Source organism: Mobula birostris, chromosome 5 (genome assembly GCF_030028105.1).
Source record: "Mobula birostris isolate sMobBir1 chromosome 5, sMobBir1.hap1, whole genome shotgun sequence".
Taxonomy (NCBI): domain Eukaryota; kingdom Metazoa; phylum Chordata; class Chondrichthyes; order Myliobatiformes; family Myliobatidae; genus Mobula; species Mobula birostris.
This window is the reverse complement of record NC_092374.1, coordinates 48139580-48160416: the sequence shown is the minus strand read 5'-3', so window position 1 is coordinate 48160416 and position 20837 is coordinate 48139580. Positions and strand designations below refer to the sequence as shown.

At 41.4% G+C, this 20837-nt stretch overlaps 2 protein-coding genes across 3 annotated transcripts in view; one reads left to right on the top strand and one right to left on the bottom strand.

The window, feature by feature from the left end:
- gldc (glycine dehydrogenase (decarboxylating)) overlaps positions 1–1904 on the top strand; it is a 210133-nt gene extending 208229 nt beyond the window's left edge. For both annotated transcript variants that reach the window (XM_072257995.1, XM_072257996.1), the window contains one exon: positions 1244–1904. In XM_072257995.1, the coding sequence (XP_072114096.1) occupies positions 1244–1387 (144 nt within the window). In that variant the 3' untranslated portion in view covers positions 1388–1904. The remainder of the gene's footprint in view (positions 1–1243) is intronic.
- Positions 1905–6784: 4880 nt separating this feature from the next.
- LOC140197683 (E3 ubiquitin-protein ligase UHRF1-like) overlaps positions 6785–20837 on the bottom strand; it is a 148431-nt gene continuing 134378 nt past the window's right edge. Inside the window, exons 10-16 of the mRNA XM_072257993.1 lie at positions 18608–18714; positions 15095–15257; positions 14144–14281; positions 13935–14052; positions 10552–10721; positions 10361–10459; positions 6785–7837 (exon numbers count right to left, since the gene is read on the bottom strand). Of these exons, the coding sequence (XP_072114094.1) occupies positions 7691–7837; positions 10361–10459; positions 10552–10721; positions 13935–14052; positions 14144–14281; positions 15095–15257; positions 18608–18714 (942 nt within the window). The 3' untranslated portion in view covers positions 6785–7690. The remainder of the gene's footprint in view (positions 7838–10360; positions 10460–10551; positions 10722–13934; positions 14053–14143; positions 14282–15094; positions 15258–18607; positions 18715–20837) is intronic.

Sequence of the window (20837 nt, the reverse complement as noted above, 5' to 3'; positions counted from 1 at the left end):
CCTGAATGGTGGTAAGGGAGGAAGTGTAAGGGCATGTGTAGCACTTGTTCCGCTTACACGGATAAGTGCCAGGAGGGAGATCAGTGGGGAGGGATGGGGGGGACGAATGGACAAGGGAGTTGTGTAGGGAGCGATCCCTGCGGAATGCCGGGGGGGGGGAGGGAAAGATGTGCTTAGTGGTGGGATCCCGTTGGAGGTGGCGGAAGTTACGGAGAATAATATGTTGGACCCGGAGGCTGGTGGGGTGGTAGGTGAGGACCAGCGGAACCCTATTCCTAGTGGGGTGGCAGGAGGATGGATGGAGGATGGAAAGATACCAGTGATAGTTTGCTATATAACAGAGATTCTGCAGATACTGGAAATCCAGAGCAACACACAGGCAAGGTTCTGGAAGAACTCAGCAGGTCAGCCAGCATCTGTGGAAATGAATAAACAGTCCACATTTCAGACTGAGACCCTTAATTAAGGATGGAAAGGAAGGGGGAAGACGTCAGAATAAAAAGCTGGGGGAAGGAGAAAGAGGACAAGGTGATAGATGAAGCCAAGTGGGTGGGAAAGGTAAAGATAAAGAAGGAGTGTGATAGGAGAGTTGACCGGGAGAGAAAGGGAAGGAGGGGCAGCAGGGGAGGTGATAGAAAGGTGAAGCGAAGAGGCAAGAGGCCACAGTAGAGAATGGAAAAAGAGGGAGGGCAGAGGGGAATAAAAAGAAAAAAATAATTATGAGGAGAAATTGATGCTCATGACATTAGTTGGAGACTGCCTAGAAAGAGATAGGGTATTGTCCCTCCACCCTGAGATTTGTGTCATTGTGGCAAAAGAGGAGCTATGGACCTTCATGTCAGAACAGGAAAGAGGATAAGATTTAAAATGAGTGAGTCCTATTCAAACAAGAGTACAGTAAAACTTGATACTGGCAGCCCTCAGGATGTTTGTGCTTTTACTGACTACTGAATGCCACCTATTACTAGCCCAACCCACTTTTTATTCAGTTTTTTAAAACATCTTGCAGATTATTATAAATTTTTATGTGAACCAAATTAATTTAAGAGAATCATTGAAAACCTGCTGCAGTCTATAAAGGTAGCAAGGTAAACAGTCTTGGTAAGTCAGATGCTAAGCCACTAGGATTTACAAACAATTAGAAACTGTTTTATCAAAGTGTGATGTTAATTACTTTCTAGTTCCGAGACTATTGAGGATATTTATTTGAATGACTAAATTCAAATATATGTTTGTTTTTCAGCAATTTGTAAAACCTGAAACCAAATTTTGGCCTACAATCGCTCGCATTGACGACCTTTATGGAGATCAGCATTTAGTCTGCTCTTGCCCACCCATGGAAGCCTACGAGTCACCGTTCATTGAAGAGAAAAGAGCGTCATCCTAAGATTTAATCGTGAATTTATTTTTATAGTCAGTAATTACTGTGAACAAACCCATCCACGTTTTTTTTGGTTTTAAAAATCAATATCTGATGAGTTGGATATCTCATTTTTGTAATGAAGCAGCTGCTAACAGCTTTTGAAAGAATAGATGATGTCTCAGCCACACTTCAGTTGATGATAATCAGTGCCTCAGATTTAAGCAGCATTGAATTACACAAGTGGCCTTGATCCTGTGCACTTTTCCCTCTGAGTTGTGAATGGCTGCAATTGCAGCTGTGATTGAACATACCAAGTTCATTTATAGGACTGTTGGACTTGTAACAATTTGTCAAAGTATAGCAATCTGCAATCTAGTGAGAAAGTGGTTCTAGTCAGGGGTATTTTCAGCGTTTCCTTTTGATGGTCTTGTGTGTAATTGTGAATCCCTTTGTAGATGTAACCAGCATCTTCTGGTTAATTGAGATTTTTAAAATATGTAAATTTTAACTGTTATCATTCCAATAAAAATTCTTGAATTGATCTCACTTTTTCCACATTTGTTAATGTTACTAACATTTTTTAAAATGTTCTGTTCATTCAAATTCTGTATAAGAAGCATTGAAATACACAAACAACAGGAATTCTGCAGATGCTGGAAATTCAAGCAACACACATAAAAGTTGCTGGTGAACGCAGCAGGCCAGGCAGTATCTCTAGGAAGAGGTGCAGTCGACGTTTCAGGCCAAGACCTTTCGTCAGGACTAACTGAAGGAAGAGTGAGTAAGGGATTTGAAAGTTGGAGGAGGAGGGGGAGATCAAAAATGATAGGAGAAGACAGGAGGGGGAGGGATGGAGCCAAGAGCTGGACAGGTGATAGACAAAAGGGAATACGAGAGGATCATGGGACAGGAGGTCTGGGAAGAAAGACAAGGAGTGGGGGGTGGGGGGGACCCAGAGGATGGGCAAGAGGTATATTCAGAGGGACAGAGGGAGAAAAAGAAGAGTGAGAGAAAGAATGTGTGCATAAAAATAAGTAACAGATGGGGTACGAGGGGGAGGTGGGGCCTTAGCGGAAGTTAGAGAAGTCGATGTTCATGCCATCAGTTTGGAGGCTACCCAGACGGAATATAAGGTGTTGTTCCTCCAACCTGAGTGTGGCTTCATCTTTACAGTAGAGGAGGCCGTGGATAGACATGTCAGAATGGGAATGGGATGTGGAATTAAAATGTGTGGCCACTGGGAGATCCTGCTTTCTCTAGCGGACAGAGCGTAGGTGTTCAGCAAAGCGGTCTCCCAGTCTGCGTCAGGTCTCGCCAATATATAAAAGGCCACAGCGGGAGCACCGGACACAGTATATTACCCCAGCCAACTCACAGGTGAAGTGTTGCCTCACCTGGAAGGACTGTTTGGGGCCCTGAATGGTGGTAAGGGAGGAAGTGTAAGGGCATGTGTAGCACTTGTTCCACTTACACGGATAAGTGCCAGGAGGGAGATACGCAACTCCCTTGTCCATTCGTTCCCCCCCCCCATCCCTCCCCACTGATCTCCCTCCTGGCACTTACCCGTGTAAGTGAAACAAGTGCTACACATGCCCTTACACTTCCTCCCTTACCACCATTCAGGGCCCCAAACAGTCCTTCCAGGTGAGGCAACACTTCACCTGTGAGTCAACTGGGGTGATATACTGCGTCCGGTGCTCCCGATGTGGCCTTTTATATATTGGCGAGACCCGACACAGACTGGGAGACCGCTTTGCTGAACACCTACGCTCTGTCCGCCAGAGAAAGCAGGATCTCCCAGTGGCCACACATTTTAATTCCACATCCCATTCTGACATGTCTATCCACGGCCTCCTCTACTGTAAAGATGAAGCCACACTCAGGTTGGAGGAACAACACTTTATATTCCGTCTGGGTAGCCTCCAACCTGATGGCATGAACATCGACTTCTCTAACTTGCGCTAATGGCCCACCTCCCCCTCGTACCCCATCAGTTACTTATTTTTATACACACATTCTTTCTCTCACTCTCCTTTTTCTCCCTCTGTCCCTCTGAATATACCCCTTGCCCATCCTCTGGGTCCCCCCCCCCTTTTCTTTCTCCCTAGGCCTCCTGTCCCATGATCCTCTCGTATCCCTTTTGCCAATCACCTGTCCAGCTCTTGGCTCCATCCCTCCCCCTCCTGTCTTCTCCTATCATTTTGGATCTCCCCCTCCCCCTCCCACTTTCAAATCCCTTACTCACTCTTCCTTCAGTTAGTCCTGACGAAGGGTCTCGGCCTGAAACGTCGACTGCACCTCTTCCTAGAGATGCTGCCTGGCCTGCTGCGTTCACCATTGAAATACACACTTAAGTTATTTATTTCATGAGCTGACGTTCCAGATGCTATGGCTGCAACAGGTAGAAATTGGACAAATCTCTCAATCCTGAATCAGCCGAAGAAAACTGCTGGAGGAATTTAGTGGGTCGAGCAGAATCTAGGGGCTTGGGGTGGGACGGTCAACATTTCGTATCTAGATCCTGCAGCAGGTCTGTGTCACTTAAGCTCATCATGGACATTAATAGACAATGTAATCAATTTATTGTACTATTACATTCAGTACTGAAGAGATAAAACCCATGGAAGGAAACCCACAATATCCCCTGCTCATTTTCGTCACCTTTTTAAAAAGAACAATAAGATGCAGCTATCCTCACTGAGGGAAGGTGGCTTAACTGAGGAAATCAATTTTGGATTTATAAAATCTGAACACATTTGGTAAAGGGAGGTGTTTTCATTTTAAGTTAAAGATTTAAATACTCACTTCCCAAAATCGTGATAATACAGATTCAAACAAATGTACTAGCAACAACAGTACTTCTGACTTGCAGTTTTGCAGCCAGTTTTAAGTAATTTTATAAAGTCATTTTCATACTCTAGGTCCTGCAACATCCAACCATGCACTATAGATGTGATGTACTCCTGACAATTGTCATTGACAGCAGTTTGCAGGCAACTTTAAATTCAAGAGCTATTTCCCTTAAGTTGTTGGGAATCATCTAGGAATGTATATGAAGTCTCTAGCCTTTCTCTTAACTGTCTTGTCCGCATGATGATCTTAAATTTGAAAAGAAATGCATAACAGCAAAGGAAGTGAACGGAAAAGCACAAAAAATTATAAGTTGCTTTCTTTTTGAAAGGAGCTCACCTTACTTTGAGGACCGAGGACATCAACTGAAGCCATTCTTTTAACTCCTGTTTTTCCAGTTTGACTTTTGACACTGGGTTTATTTCAGAGTTTGATTGGAAATAAACAGGTACAGCAAGTTTCCTGGAGACACTAGTTTGCAGAATCTGGCATCTGAAGCAACAAGTGATTTGCGGTGGGTCGAGCAGCATCTGTCTGGGAAGGAATTGCCGCAGTTTCAGAACAAAACACTGTATCAGGGCAGGGTAGAGATGGGAGATGGCCACCATAAAGAGAAGGGTGGCAAGACAGAAGCCACAGGTATTAAGGTGGGGGGTGATGGATAATGGAACCAGGGTGGGGGTGGAGAAAGAACACAGGAGGGTGGATAATAATGAAGACAGGCAAAAAAAAGAGACATGGAATCAGGTGAGGGAACACAAAGGTTTCCTGTACAGGATTCTGATAAGGGAGACGGTGGCTGCCCGCAGGTAAAATGAATGGGCTGTGGGTGGATGGAATTAGGAAGGGGAGGGGACGTATGGGAAATGGGACAAAAATAGGGTCGGGAGAAAAGTGGTGGGGGGGATGGTTCAACAGACTGGAGGTGAACTTTGAAAATGAGATTGTTCACACCATTGTGAATTATATTCTTATCATATGGTTAGTTCCTGATTACTTCACCTCAAAGAATTCTATCCAGCTCTGGAAAATTCCTCAACTCTGGTAACTTGATACACAGGTCACATGCTCTAATTAACAAGCTATGCTGTGGCTTAGAATAGACATGAAACTACTGCGTGGTTCTTTGACCAAACAAATCTGTGGTTGAATGGATACACATTACCTTTACAAGCTTCTGGCATCCATTGTGTATGCACATTATTCTGGTTGGAAAAGATTTTAGTGAAACAAACCACAGCTTCAAATCGATATGAGGTTTTTTTGTTCACCACTGCTTACAGTGCATTTAATGCCCTTGGCAGCTTTGTATTCTGGTTCCTTTTGCCATCTGTGACATCATGGTGCTGACAGCAAAAATGGAAATCTAACAGACTGTTCTCAGGAGAAAGACTGGCAAAGGAAGGCAGAATAAAGTTTCTACATAATTCACAATCTGCTGCTGAAAGCACTCAGCATAGAGTCAAAGATAACCACACCACAGAAACAGGCCCTTTGGCCCATCTAGTCCATTCAATATCATCTAAACTGCCTAGTTCCATCAAACTGCACCCCTACCATAGGCCCCCCCCCCCATATCCTTCCTATCCATGTAACTATCCAAACATCTCAAATATTGAAATCAAAGTCACATCCACTTGAGCTGGCAGCTTGTTCCACATTCTCACCACCCTGAGTGAAGTTTTCCCTCATGTTCCCATTAAACATTTCACCTTTTACCTTTAACCCATGACTTATAGTTGTAGTCTCACCCAACCTCAGTGGCAAAAGCCTGTCTGCATTTACCCTAGCTATACTCCTCGTAATTGTGTATACCTCTATCAAATCTCACCTCAATCTTCTACATTAAAGGAATAAAGTTATAACCTAATTCAATCTTTCCTTGCATCTCACGTCCTCCAGTCCCGGGAACATTTTTGTAAAAGTTTCTCTGTACTGTTTCAATCTTACATCTTTCCTGTAGGTAGGTGACCAAAACTGTACACAATACTCCAAATTATACAACCTTGACATAACATCCCAACTCCTATACTCAATATTTGATCTATGAAAGCCAATGTGCCAAAAGCTTTCTTTACGATCCTATCAACTTGCAACACTACTTCCAATGAATTATGGATCCGTGCTCCCAGATCCCTTTGTTCTGCTGCGCTCCTTAGTGCCCTAACTGCTCACTGTGCAAGACCAACCCTGGCTGGCCCAACACCTCCCAATTGCTAGCTTTAAATTTCACCTGCAAGCTTCGATAGTCTTCCTTGCTTGTCCACTACACGCCCAGTCTTGGCATCCGCAAATGTGCTGATCCAACAACGAACCCAGCACCGATCCCAAGCAGGCCGAGCAGTGAACAGTTCCATTGCTTGTTAATATACATTTGCCATGTACACAAAATATTAACCTCCTCTTGCCCGATAGTTGCTGATTTATCTGTTACCTAATTGCTACCTTTCACCATCACTTTCAAAAGCCATGATTTGCATTTATTTCTATTTTCAAAGGTCTGAATTCTTTTCAACTATTTATTACAGATGGCGTGTACTAAATAACTTGAGCCAAAACGTTTCAAGGCATTTCAAATGTTAACATGTTTATTGGTAAGTACTGGTCAAGGAATATATATCAAATCTCAAAATCACAATATGAAGTGTTTTTTTTCTACCCCACTCCCAGCTAGAATTGTTTTGAACACTGATACAGACATTATTGCCACATACAAATAATCTAGTTATAATATATAATGTGTGACTAAAATACCAAAAGTGGCATATTCAATAATAACAAACGTATATTCTTTACATTGTCATCTGTTTGGCTAGAAGTGCTTTATTTTCTCTGCATGTTGAAATGCAGATATCACTGGTATCACTGAACACTAATGTAGGTACAATAGTACATAATTATCCTTGAAAGCCATTAGTAGTCAAACCATTCAAATATAAGAATGCACACTTAACTTCACAAAAGCCCATTAACTTGCTGTTTTTCTAATTTTCATTTTTTTTCAAAATAGCAACATTATAAAATCAAGGTAAAGAGAGATATACTCACCACAGAATTACTTCAAAATTAGATATAATTTTCAGTGCTATTACAATTCAAAAACAAAGCAATATGGACCAGGCACAGGTAATATTGATTTGAAGAGGCAGTGTGTAGCTGGACTTCTTTTTGACTGAAAGCTCCCCATGATCTTACTTCCACTGTCTTGAGGTAGTTTAAAGAAAATGTAATTCTAGCTTCAGACCATTTTAGATGTTGATGCCAAGTATTTGTCTACATTACAGAGAAAACTACCTTAGATGTTACCAGACAGCCAATGGGAAAGAGCGGTATACCGGGGGAAAACATTAGTGGTTCTGGAATGATGGTCCTCAGGTTATTTAATGTCCAGGCCTGTTGGTCCTTCCTTGTTTTATTTTTAAATTCCTCCTCCTGTAAAATTGTATGCAGATGGGAGTCAGATTACACGAACAAATGTCATCGTCCTTTGCTATATCCTGGGAAGAACTGGTCCAGGATGGATTGAAGAATCTTGTTGGGAACCATGTTGTAATCCTTTCCAAGCTCATGGCGGCAAGCAGGGCAAGTGTAGACTTGGGCACGGAATGATCGCTGCAGACAACTCTGTGGGAAGGGAAGGAAAGGAACTTATAAATGCATTCAAGGGCTTGACAAGATTCAAAAAGATGTGAATTACCTCAGTGCTTTAAGCCAATACCCAAAGATAGTCCACATGCTCCAATATTCACCCATGGAGACTTAGAGAAGCAAGTCTTGAAGGAAATAAACCACAAAAAATTGGAAGTTTGGTGCTTAAGACCATAAAATATAGGAGCAGAATTAGACCATTCAGCCGATTGAGCCTGCTCTGTCTTTCAATCACGGCTGGTTTATATTTTTCTAACCCCATTTCCCACCTCCTCCCTGTAATCCTTAACTCCCATAACAAACAAGACCCATCAATTACTGCCTTAAATATTCCCAAAGTCTTGGCCTCTACAGCCCTCTGTGACACTGAATTCCATGATTCACCACACTGAAGCTAAAAGAAAGGGATGTCCCCTTTTTCCAAGGCTGTGCCCTCGGATCCTTGACTCCCCTATTGATGGAAATATCTTCTCCATATCCTCTTAGGCAACCCGCATCTATGGAGGGAAATGGACAGTCAGTGTTTCAGGTCAAAACCCTTCATCTGGACTGAACAATAGAGAGGAGATAGCAAACATAAAGCTTTGGAGGGATGGGGTGAGGCACAAGCTGGCAGGCAATAAGTGGATCCACATGAGGAGTGGTGATAGGCACATGGGGGAGTGAAGAGCAAATGGTCACAGAAGCTGGGAGGTGAAAGGCAGAAGTTACAAGGGGCTGAAGGTGGAGCATGGAATAAAGGAAGCGAGGTGGGGAGGGAACAGGGAACCAGTGAGAGGAGTATGTGGGTGATGGGCAGATAGAGCAGATGGGAAAGGGGAAAGAGACAGTGATGGGTCAGATGGATCAGGAGGAGAGAGAAACAGGATTGATTGAGTGCAGTTTATTGGAAGATGGGGAATTCAATATTCATGCCAGTGGTCTGTAGACTACCCAGATGGAATATGAGGTACTATTTCTCTAGTTTGCAGGCACCTCCAGCTCCTTATATTTCACCCGGGTAGTCTACAACATAGTGACATGAACACTAAATTTTCCATCTGCTATTAAATTGCTCCCCATCAGGCTATCTCCTCTCTTATAGTTCAGACCAGATGAAAGGGTTTGACCTGGAATACCCACTGTTCATTTCCCTCCAAAGGTGCTGGCCGACACTGACTTCATTCAGCTTTCTGTGTTATTCCAGGTCCCAGCAATCTCAGTGTCTTATGTTTCGGAGTGAGATGCAGGCAGTTGGATATGGTGGTGTAGTGCTCCTTCTGCCACTCTCTTCCCAATTCTTCTTCCTTCTCCCCAGCCCATCTCTGCTTTCCTGCCTCACATCCACTGTAGCCTACGGGTTGGGCTTGAATGGGTCAAGGCCACCAATTAACTAAAGGTCAACAAGGAGAAAGACTGAAATTGGAGGTGAACTTCCAACGGAAATAAAAAATTAACATAGGCATTTCTCTGGATGATCAGTTTAATGATGCATTTGTACTGTACCAATATCACTCAAGTGAATGAGATTCTTTGATTTTCTTCAAAGCTTAACTGAATTCAAACTGGGCATGCGATCATTTATGAAGAGCATTCACCACAGCTTAAAAAAAAGTACCAAAGAAACACTAACAATGACAGTATAAAATGCCCAGCACTACTGAAAAGTATAAACATGCTGTATTAGTCTAGTACGTTACTTCATTCACAAAGGAAATGAATTACGTAAGAGTTGTCTGATTTAAAAGAAAAATCGTAGCTAAAAACTTGTACTAGAAATAAAATCTTCTATATATTTCCACCAAGCTAGCAACCTGGATCCTACAAAATTTTAAATGCAGCTCGGCTACTACATGCATTCTTATAAAGAATCACAATAGACTTCAAGTGAGACATTTCTATCAGGGAAGAATTACATGATCCAATGCCATTTATTGAAGTGTGATTCACCAAAGGAATTTTTGATGACTTGTACCATGAATAATATTGAGGCTTTCAATGATACAACATTAGAGAGAGGCCTATCTAATCACACGAGAACCCCACAGGGAAAGCAGAACTCTGAATTCTGAAGCCCAGCTAAAATCACGGGTTATCAACAGAACTCGGGACTTCTGGATTTGGCTCAATTATTCACTGAATAAACACATCAACTCATCTGCAGGACTGAGTTTTAAACCACCTGATAATAGAAATATTTACCCTCAAACTGCTGGGGAATAGATAACCAGACAGCCAACTCTCTCTCTCTCTCTCCAATGGGCTAGAATCAATGCGTTTCATACATTAATGAAACCACCGTGGTCTGGGGGCACTTTTTCATTTAATTGTGCCAATTACTTTTGCGGCATTTCTAGATAAATTTATTTTGACTTCTTGGGGTGCTTAAGACAAATGAAAAATATCCATCATGTGACATAAATATTAAAAAAAAACACTGCATAAACTATTCTCAGTTCTTCTGTTTGTTCTGATCAACATATAAGGATAAGGATATGTGACTGAATGATGAACACTCACCTTGCAGACGTTGTGCTGGCATTCTGTTGTGATTGGCTGGAAGACCAATTCCTGGCAGCAAATACACATGAAGATCTGTTCGGTTTTTCTTAAGAATTTCTATAAAAATAAAAGAAATTGTGCACTAATGGAAACATCTTCAAGACAGACTTTGCTGGGGGTGGGTGGCAGAAACACATCTGCAAACATACCGGTCCTTCCATAATAGAAGCAAGTGCCTCATCCCAAAGTTTCTTGTTTAAGTAGTCCTCACTGATCAGCCATCGTTGGTGCGGAGTCAGCTGGTACGCTTCTCCTTCAGCATCATCCTGGGCGACCTTTACAGTCTTTGGTGGTGGTGCAGTCATAGTAGCAGAAGCAGCTATAACAAAGGAGGATTCAAAATAAGTAGATCTTTTTAAACGACAATGTAAATGGTCTCCTACTTTCTCAGCGATAGTGTTCGTAACTTGCCATCAGCAACATACTTTGACATCTCAATTTACTGATGAATCATGTTAAAAATATTACACAGTATCCATGTTGCTGTTTTCCTAGTCACGCTTCCAATAACCTCTGACAAACTTATCTCAGAGGCGGGGATTAATGGATTGTCATTACAAAAATGATAAAATTATGAGAGGCACTGATAAGGTAGACATTCAAAATCTTTTCCCCAGGATAGAAACGTCAAGTACATTTAAGATGTGAATGGGAACGTTTAAGGGAGATATGCCGGGAAAGCTTTGTTTTACACAGAGTAAAATTGCCTGGAATGAGCTTATAGTGGTGGTGGATCCACATATGACGATGGTGTATTAGATGGACACACGTTTTAGGACTCGCACCACCAGGTTCAAGAACACTTGCTACCCCACTCTTGAACAAAAGGGGACAACTACACTCACTTGCCCATCATTGAGCTGTTCCAACAACCAATGATCTCACTCTATCTCATGTCCTCATTATTTATTGCTATTTATTTTTATTTGCATGTGCATAGTTTGTTGTCTTCTGCACTCTGGTTGATCTTTCATTGATCCTGTTATAGTTACTATTCTATAGATTTGTTGAGTATGCCCACAGGAAAACGAATCTCAGGGTTGTACATGGTGACATACGTACCTCGATAATAAACTCTGAACTTTGAACAGGAATATGGAAGGATATGGATCATTTACAGGCAGAAGAGATATTGTTTAATTTGGCATAATTTGGAACAAACTTCAATAGTCGAAGGGCCTGTTACCGTGCTGTACTGTCCCATGCTCTAGGATGTCCCCACGTTATGAACACCCAACTTATGGTCATCACCCACACGAATGAGCTCCCGTATTACACCTGACATACATACATACATACATCCATTCCTATGAATAGCAGAACAAGTTTCCACTCTCTCCACTGCTAGTAATTGTTCTTTCTTAGGAGTCTTCTGTGGGTTTGATGCCATTCATTATAATATTATAGAGCGATTCTGGCTTTTTTCCCCCAACATATGGACAAATTCAACTTAAGGGTGTCTGTAAAAACAGAACCCATGAATTATCACAGGACAACCTGTGCCTCACACTCTTTAAATAGAGTAGAGTAGACTTGGGTCTGGTTTGTACTTAGTTACAGCCTTCCGGTATGGAAACAGGCCATTCGATCCACTTCATCCATGCCGTTACCCTGCAAGTTGCCACATGCCTGCACTTTTTTTTTTTAAAAAACACCGTACAGTCCCTTTGGCGCACGATGTTGTGCTGACCTTTTAACCTACTCCAAGATCAAACCAACCCTTCCTTCTCACAAAGCACTCCATTTTTCTTTCATCGTCACTTAAATCTCCCTAATGTATCTGCCTCTACATCCTCCACTTTCCTCCAGTCATCTTAAAATTATGCCCTCTCGTATTAGCCATTTCTACCCTGGGAAACAAGTGCTGGCTGTTCATTTAAGCTAAGCCTCTTAGCACCTTATACAACTCTATCAAGTGATCTCTCATCCTCCTTTACTCCAAAGAGAGAAGCCCTAACTTGCCCAACCTCTCTTCTTGATAGATATTCTCTAATCCAGGAAGCATCCTGGCGAATCTCCTCTCCACCCCTACTAAAGTTTCCACATCCTTCCTATAATGACGCCACCAGAACTGGGCACAATACTCCAAGTTTTATACAGCTGCAAAATTACCGTGTGGCTCAAACCCCCAACAAATAAAGACCAACACTCCATGCACCATTTTAACTACCCTATCAATTTGCACAGCAGCTTCAAGGGATTTTTGGACATGGACCCCAAAATCCCGCCATTCCTCCACATTGTTAACAATCCTGCCTTTAACCACCTCCTCTGCCTTCAAGTTCGACCTTCTAAGCGCATCACTTTACAAACACTTTTTCGGACTGAACTCCAACTACCACTTCTCAGTCCAGATCTGCATTCTATGTCCCATTGTAACCTTTGTGAAAACTTTTAGAGGACCCATAGCCCTGTACACCTTTCCCACCCATATATTTATCTAGATGTTGTTTAACCACTGCTAACAAGCCTGCCTCAACCATTATCTCTGGCAGCTCATGGCAAATATGCACCACCCTTTGTGTGAAGCTGCCGTCTTGATGTCCTTTTTAAATCTCTCACCTCTGATCTTAAATCAATGCCCTCTTGTTTTTGACGCCTCTGCCCTGGGAAAAACACTCTGGGTTTTCACCCAGTCCGTGCCCCTCATGACCTTATACACTTCTATCATGTCAGCCCCTCAACCTCCTACATTCTAGTGAATGAAGTCCTGGTCTACACAACCTTTCCTTGCAACTCAGGCCCCACAACCCCAGGCAACATCTTGGTAAATCTTAATAATTTCATAGCATCTTTTCTGATAACACGGTGATGAAAATTGTAGAGAATATTCCAAGTAAGGTCTCAGCAACATCTTACATAAATGCAACACAACTTCCCAACTCCTATTCTTGATGCCCCGACCAATCTTCTCCACTCTATCTACCTTAGACATTGCTTCAGCAAACTATGCACTTGCACTCCTAGATTCCTCTGTTCCATAACACCCCACCAGGGCCCTACCATTCACTGTATTAGTCTTACTTAAGTGAGGGAGTACCTGGCAGAGGAGGCTTAATACCAGAGATCCAACCAGTGGATCATGCTCATTTCCCAACAAGAATTTCAGTCACACTGCATTTACTAAAACTAGCTCTTGATAGGTAATGAATCTGTGGAATTCGTTGCCACAGAGGGCCTTGGAAACCAGATCATTGCATGCATTTAAGTCCAAAATGGATATTGGCAAAGTGGTTAAAGGTTACAAGAAGAAGGCAAGACGATAGAATGGAAAAAGAAATCTGTCATGATTGAATGGTACAGCAACTTGATGGGGCCAAATGGTCTAATTCTGCTCCTATATCTTATGGCCTTGATGATGCAGAGTCTCACTCTCAAACATCAACCTTCCCTTTGACTCACTAATGCTACTTGACTCGTTGAGTTCCTCCAGTGGTTTGTTTTTTGCTCTTGATGCAACAACGTTTTTTTTTATGGTCACTATAATGAATTTTCCACAGATACACTAACATAAAAGCATTTCTAGACATACCAGTTTTTCGCTGCCTCTTCTGAGATGTTCTACCACAATTGTTCACCATCGAAGTGGGTTCCTGTTTTTTGCCCTTTTTTGCCTTATTTGCCATAGCTTCCAGGTATCCTTCAGGATACTATCATCAAATACAATACAGAATTAAAAATAGTGTTTATATCTTTTCAAGAACAGTCCATTGTTAGGGTAATAAAATAATAAGCTCTGACCTGTATTTTCAAGCCCAGTTTCTTTGTTCTATCCTTTCCTTCTGGGGTCCATGGAGCAGGTTCTACATCATCACGTCGCAGGAGATAGCGCCAGACCAGGAAACCAGACTTCCCAATTTCAGGCCAGTATTTTACCACCTAGTTATTGCAAAAGTTGAAATTAACATCCTCTGTTTTGACTGTAGTCCCAACTCCTGCTTATATTCCCCATGTTCTTTTAATAACTAGGTAGCAGAGGCTGAGGGTTTAAAGGGTGGTATTAGAGAAGTGCTGTACATTGCAACTACAGATTTCAGATGGTTGAGGAAATGAACTGTGAATGGGATGCCAAACAGGCAGCTTTGTCCTGGATGTTGTTATTGTTATTAGAACTGTACAGAATTCCATCATTCTCCATTCACCTTGGAAATGAAGGAATTATTTCAGGGATTCATAGCAGGTGTGTCTTGTCACAGTACATTCACGTAAGCTGAACTTGCAACTACTGTGTATGTGGCTTGCCCAATCAATTCTCCTCCATGTAGACTGCTCCATATCTTAAGGGTTGTGAACGGAACACTATCCTAACTTAGAATGAAGGGAAGACAACAGATAAAGGACCAAAATATTACAGGGCCTGGGACCTTGAACTGGAACTACTATAACTAACTATATCAGATATTAACATGGTTTACAACATGCTTAAATAAATGTTCTCATTTTAATTTTGAAAACCACCTAGCATTTAACAGTGGCATTGTTTTTGTTTAAAATATTTGTGTTTTTATAGATGGAAAGAAATAACTTGTAATTAAATCAAGGGAGGATGATTCCAAAGCAAAGTCAGCTGCACCAGCAATGGCAATTCACTAACACTTCAAATGAACACACAGGCAATAAACTGTAACTACAGGGCCCTCTGTCGGACGTGAAACTGAGCCATGCAAGTTTTGACTTTCAGCGAATGAGAACCTTGTAAATCCCATCATATCTGTTGCCCTCTTCAGGTGCATATTTGCTGACTTTCCGTCCTTTTGAACTGCGGACCACCCGAACCGATTTCCCAGCCTTCCAGTCTTTGGCTTCTGCTCCAACCTCATCGTTCAGCACAGCGTCACAATTAAGAGCCAGTGCCCTGAAATAAAACACAGGGAATTGATGCTTGAAATTAAGTAGCATTTAACGTTCAAGCTGAGGACACGGTGCCGACTAGTTAAAATTCAGGATTTAGAAGCATAACAAAATACATGAGAAACATTCTACAAATGCAAATTCATATTTACAATTCTTCAAACTGAAATTAAAAGAATTTTAATGAAGCACAATGTTGGGGTTACTCATTAAAAGATACAAGAGAATCTGCAGATGCTGGAGTAAGGAACAACATACAAAATGCTAAATGGAGGGAAAGGACAATTGACCTTTTAGGTTGAGATCCTTCATGAGGTCTGACTGACTTCATTAGGTTCTGGTCTATTGTCACATGAAAGAATTTCTTTGTCTAGTTTTATAATATCTGTGATTACATGACTAAGAAACACTCATAAGAAAATGCACATCTTAGAATAACATGCACTCTCCAAGAGTTATAGATATTTTAGTGCATGCAGTACTAGCGAAAGAGGCTATAGGAAGTTCATATTCCAACATTCAAAACCTACAAAAAGATAGCAGATCTGCAGTGATGGTAGCTCAACAGAAGCATACAGCTGCCGGATTCCTATTTCTTGTAGTGCAATTGAAATACAACCTATAATTGTTAAAACTTTGTCCTTTAATTTCTCTGCACACCCCAACTTCCCTCAAACTAATATAACAGACCTATGGTTATGAGACTAACAACCCAGATGTGACATTCTAATTTGAGCAAGTCAAATGTGAAATTGAATTCAGTCTGTTAAGAACCAGAAGGAGGATACAATATTTCACAATGGCACAATATCTAAGGGAAGTTATTCAATTCAGTATGTATTTAACAGCAAATGTTTGATGATCCAGGAACCAAATTAACTCCTAGGACAAGAACGATTTCTTTTGAGGAGAAAAACAATCCTTTACTGAGATTGATTTTTTTTTTTTGACAGTGAAGAGAAATACATTGAATCAGACCATAAGCACAATTTTGCTGAGAAGAACAGGTTTTATGAGCCTTAAGTCCTTACGATGGGGCTCCAATCTGGTACAGCAGATAGCACCAATAACACAGAACTTAAACCCTTCATTGGGACTGATGAAGAGTCTCAGTCAGAAACATCGATCGTTTACTCCCCTCCATAAAGACTGCCTGACTTGCTGATTTCTTCCAGTAGTTTGTGCTGTTTTACTCATGATTTCCAGCATCTGCAGAATCTTCTGTGTCCATCATGTGCACAGACTGTCCATAAATTGGGAGTTCTTAACAAAGAGAAGACCTGTACAAGGCAATGTGATTCCAAGAACCCGCATCAGTTTAATGGGCCAAATGCCTTCCTTCCATTTCACTACTAACCTGGGAAAGCAAGAACAGTGATACTGCCTCATTTATTATGGACACAAATAAGAAATCAAATGTAGATAGTTGTTTGGATTTGATTTTCACTAAACAAAAATATTATTAAAATTCTTCTTCAAATGAGGATACACAATATACAGTATATTATGTACAAACATCAAATTACATTTTCAAATATCACACTGATTCCGTGAGCTTAATTCTTCATGAGTATATTCTAATTCAAAAATAATTTCTTTCTCTTGGATGTACTTCACTTTTTTTTTTATATAAATGTCATCCATTCTTTTTTTCCTAACACAGGGGTTCACATTAACAGCTGAGATGCTCATCTTTGCTCAGGTTGGGAAAAAAATACGCTCTTCTCTCAGGAGGTTACATCAGGGGTCCCCAACCTTTTTTGCACTGCGGACCGGTTTAATATTGACAATATTCTTGCGGACCGGCCGACCCCAGAGTGGGGGTAGGGTTGCCAACAGACAAGAGTAGCAGTCAAATACGCTGTGTTTACCCGGAGAAAGACTACGATGACCACGAAGCCTTGCGCTGGCACCAGTGCACATGCGTGACCTGCGAATGCGTGTACCTGCCGATTTTTTTTCTGCAAATCGCTTTTGGTGATTCCGTTCGGGGGGGGGGGGCGCGTTAATTACGACTGGAAAAAAGGTGGTAAGTGGCTAATACACTCAATTTCATTTCTAAAAGGGTTTATCTAACCAATTTAATATTAAACACACAGCGCATATTTTCCTCACATGAACATAGTGATAAGTCAATTATCAGGGGAGCTTGAAGTTAAGTGTTGAACGAACATTTAGTAGAAGTGGCAGAGGCAGGTTTGATATTATCATTTAAAGAAAAATTGGATAGGTATATGGACAGGAAAGGAATGGAGGGTTATGGGCTGAGTGCAGGTCGATGGGACTAGGTGAGAGTAGCTTTCGGCACGGACTAGAAGGGACGAGATGGCCTGTTTCCGTGCTGTAATTGTTATATGGTTATATGTCAATAGCATCATAACATTTTAAATAACATTTGGATATTAAAAAAACAGCACATATTTTCCCCGTATGAACATATAAAATCATTGCAACACACCAATATCGCTGAATCAGTGGGAGCCCTGGGCTTGTTTTCCTGCAACAACACAGTCCTATCAAGGGGTGATGGGTGACAGCGATACTCGAAGGGGGTTCCTTATGTCCAGTCTATTCCACAGTTTAGTTTTTGTTGCATTCAATGCAGGAAACTCCGCTTCGCAGAAAAATGTTGGAAATGGAAGCAACGTTTTCAGAGCTTTCGTGGCTATCTCAGGATATTTAGCCTTGACTTTGATCCAGAATGCCGGCAGAGATGTTATGTCAAACACTTTTCAGCCCGCCTTCATTTGCAAGCTTGAGGAGTTGATCTCCTTCCCACGCTGACATGGATGACGTGCAGGTAATGACCTCGCGTGCGTTCGAGTTCAACAGCGGCCGTGACAGGGAATGAGGAAAGGTGCAGCTGACTCATATCACCAAATCATATCGTTTCCTCGCGGCCCGGTGGTTGGGGACTACTGGATTACATGATCAAGCTCGAATTACCTGTTGATTATCTCCAGCACTTTTTCTGAAACTGATTCCCCCACTTGCTTATTTCATTGAGAGAATTTATCCCTCAGTAAAACATAATAGACTAATTATGATATGCCTAAATACTGTTTGTTTGTGAAACTTTGCAATACCTGGTTTGACTGAGGCTGCAAATCAAAAGTTTGACAAATAATTCATCAACCAGAAGCAAATTACAACATTTTCTGAAGTAATGAGACCAAGTACAAAATCATTAGGTCTTTGAAATTTCTCTGCAAACAAAATAAATTGCGAGTATGTTGCAGTACTTTTGTGTTACATGGCATTAGAATTCATTCTGTCACACTGAACTCTGTTGTGCACACCTGGTTGCATTATACAAAATCCATAAAAGGACAACCCATAAATGGCAAACCTTACCTGTTCATGTTGGTGAGAGTCTGATCATATGATTGCTCCCCAATTCTCTTATTTCCAGAAAGGTCTCGCCCACCACTTCCAGTGTATGTAAATTCATTGCCTCGATCCTATTAAAAATAAACACATCAGCTACAGAGCTTTTCTCAAGTCAAGTTTATTGTCATGTGTCCAAGTGCAACGAGCTATGGGTACAATGAGAAACTTGCTTGCAGAAGCATCACAGGCATGACCCAGACAGCTGTATTTTAAGTCAATGTGCTCAGAATTACAGAATTTCTGCTCTATCAGTAATCACACCGTGGGAAAGGTATGACCTGGTAACATTATGAACTGACAATGATAACATCAGGATCTGAAGTGGAGCTCAGCTACCTGACAGAGTCCAAAAGAACCTAACTATTTGTGTCACCTTCAGGTTGAATTGGGTATACATTCTCAACAAGCAAGCATTTGTGTTAATTCATGACAACCCAGCCAACTAAATTATCAGATGCTTCAAATTAACAGATAGTTCAAATTATCCAGATCAGGACAACTTGAACATAGAATATAGAAATATAGCACAGTACAGGCTCTTCGGCCCACAAAGTTGTGCCATCGTTTTAACCTTACTCTAAGGTTAGCATAACTTTTCCCTCCCACATAGCCCCCTCCCATCCCTGGCAGGGCATTCCATGTACTCATCATTCTCTGTGTGAAGAACTTACCTCTGACATCTCTCCAAGCATCTCAGAAATATGCCTCCTCATATTAGACATTTCCGCTCTGGAAGAAAGTATCTGGCTAACCATTCTATCTAAAATCTTATCTTGTACACCTTTATCAAATCACCTCTCATTCTCCTAGCTCGGTCAATCTATCCTCATAATACCTGCTCCCTAATCCAGGCAGCATCCTGGTAAATCTCCTCTGCACCTTCTCGAAAGCTTCCACATCCTTCCTATAATGAGACAACCAGAAGTGAACACAATATTCCAAGTGTGGTCTAACTTACAGAGCTGCAACATTACCTCACGATTCTTGAACTCAATCCCTGACAAATGAATGACAATGTACCTATACACCTTCTTAACAACCCTATCAACTTGCACGGCAACTTTGAGAGAACTATGGGCATAGACCCCAAGTCCCCCCGTTCCTCAACACTGCTGAGAATCCTGCCATTAACATTGTACTCTGCCTTCAATTTTGACCTTTCCAAAGTGAATCACTTCACGCTCTTCTGGGTTGAATTTCATCTGCCCCTTCTTAGCCCACATTTGCATCCTCTAAATGTCCCACTGTAATCTATGGCAGCCTTCTACACTATCCACACCACCACAAAACTTCATGCCATCTGCAGAATTACTAACCACCCCTTCGACTTCCTCATCCAAGTAATTTATAAAATTTACAAAGAGCAGGGGTCCAAGAACAGATCCCTGTAGAACACCACTGGTCACCAACCTCCAAGCAAAAATAGCTCCACCTATAACCACCTACTGCCTTCTATGGGCAAGCCAATTCAGGAACTACACAGCCAAGTTTCCCTGTAACCTATGCTTAATATTTCTGTGTTGAAGATTGATCATCAGTTCAGTTATGCAACAAAGGACAAATCTTCAAGTTGGAACCACTTTTGGACTGGCCATAAACAGGGAGATTTAAATTTTACCACAGCTTCAGGCAGTACGTTCCAGAATCCATTTACCCTCTGTGTGGAACAAAATTTCCCTCTCACTTTTCTAAACTCTCATCCTCTCACCATACACTTATACTCTCTTGTCTTGTACACCCCACTGCAGGGAGAAATGATTGCTAATATCTTCCCTATCTAGTCCCATAACAGTGGACAGAAGTGTAGTGTAGTAGTTAGGAACACACTACTCCACTGCTGTCTTTAACAAGTTTGTACGTTCTCCCCATGACCACATGGTTTCCCTCCAGAAGCTCAAGTTTTCTCTCACTTTCCAAAGAGAAACAGGTTAGTAAGTTAATTAGTCACATGGGTTTACTTGGCCTCACTGAGCCAGAAGGGCATGTTGTCATGCAATATCTCTAAATAAAAAATAAAGCAAAAGGCCACGCATCTTAAGACTTTGTAAGCCGTGTCTCAATAATATCAATTATTTTACATAAAACAAGATAGATACAAAAGATAAAGCAAAAAGAATATCATAAATAAGTCATGGGCCCCATTATGTCAAACCATTCTTTACTGCAACGTACATAATTGTCTGATTTCCTTGGC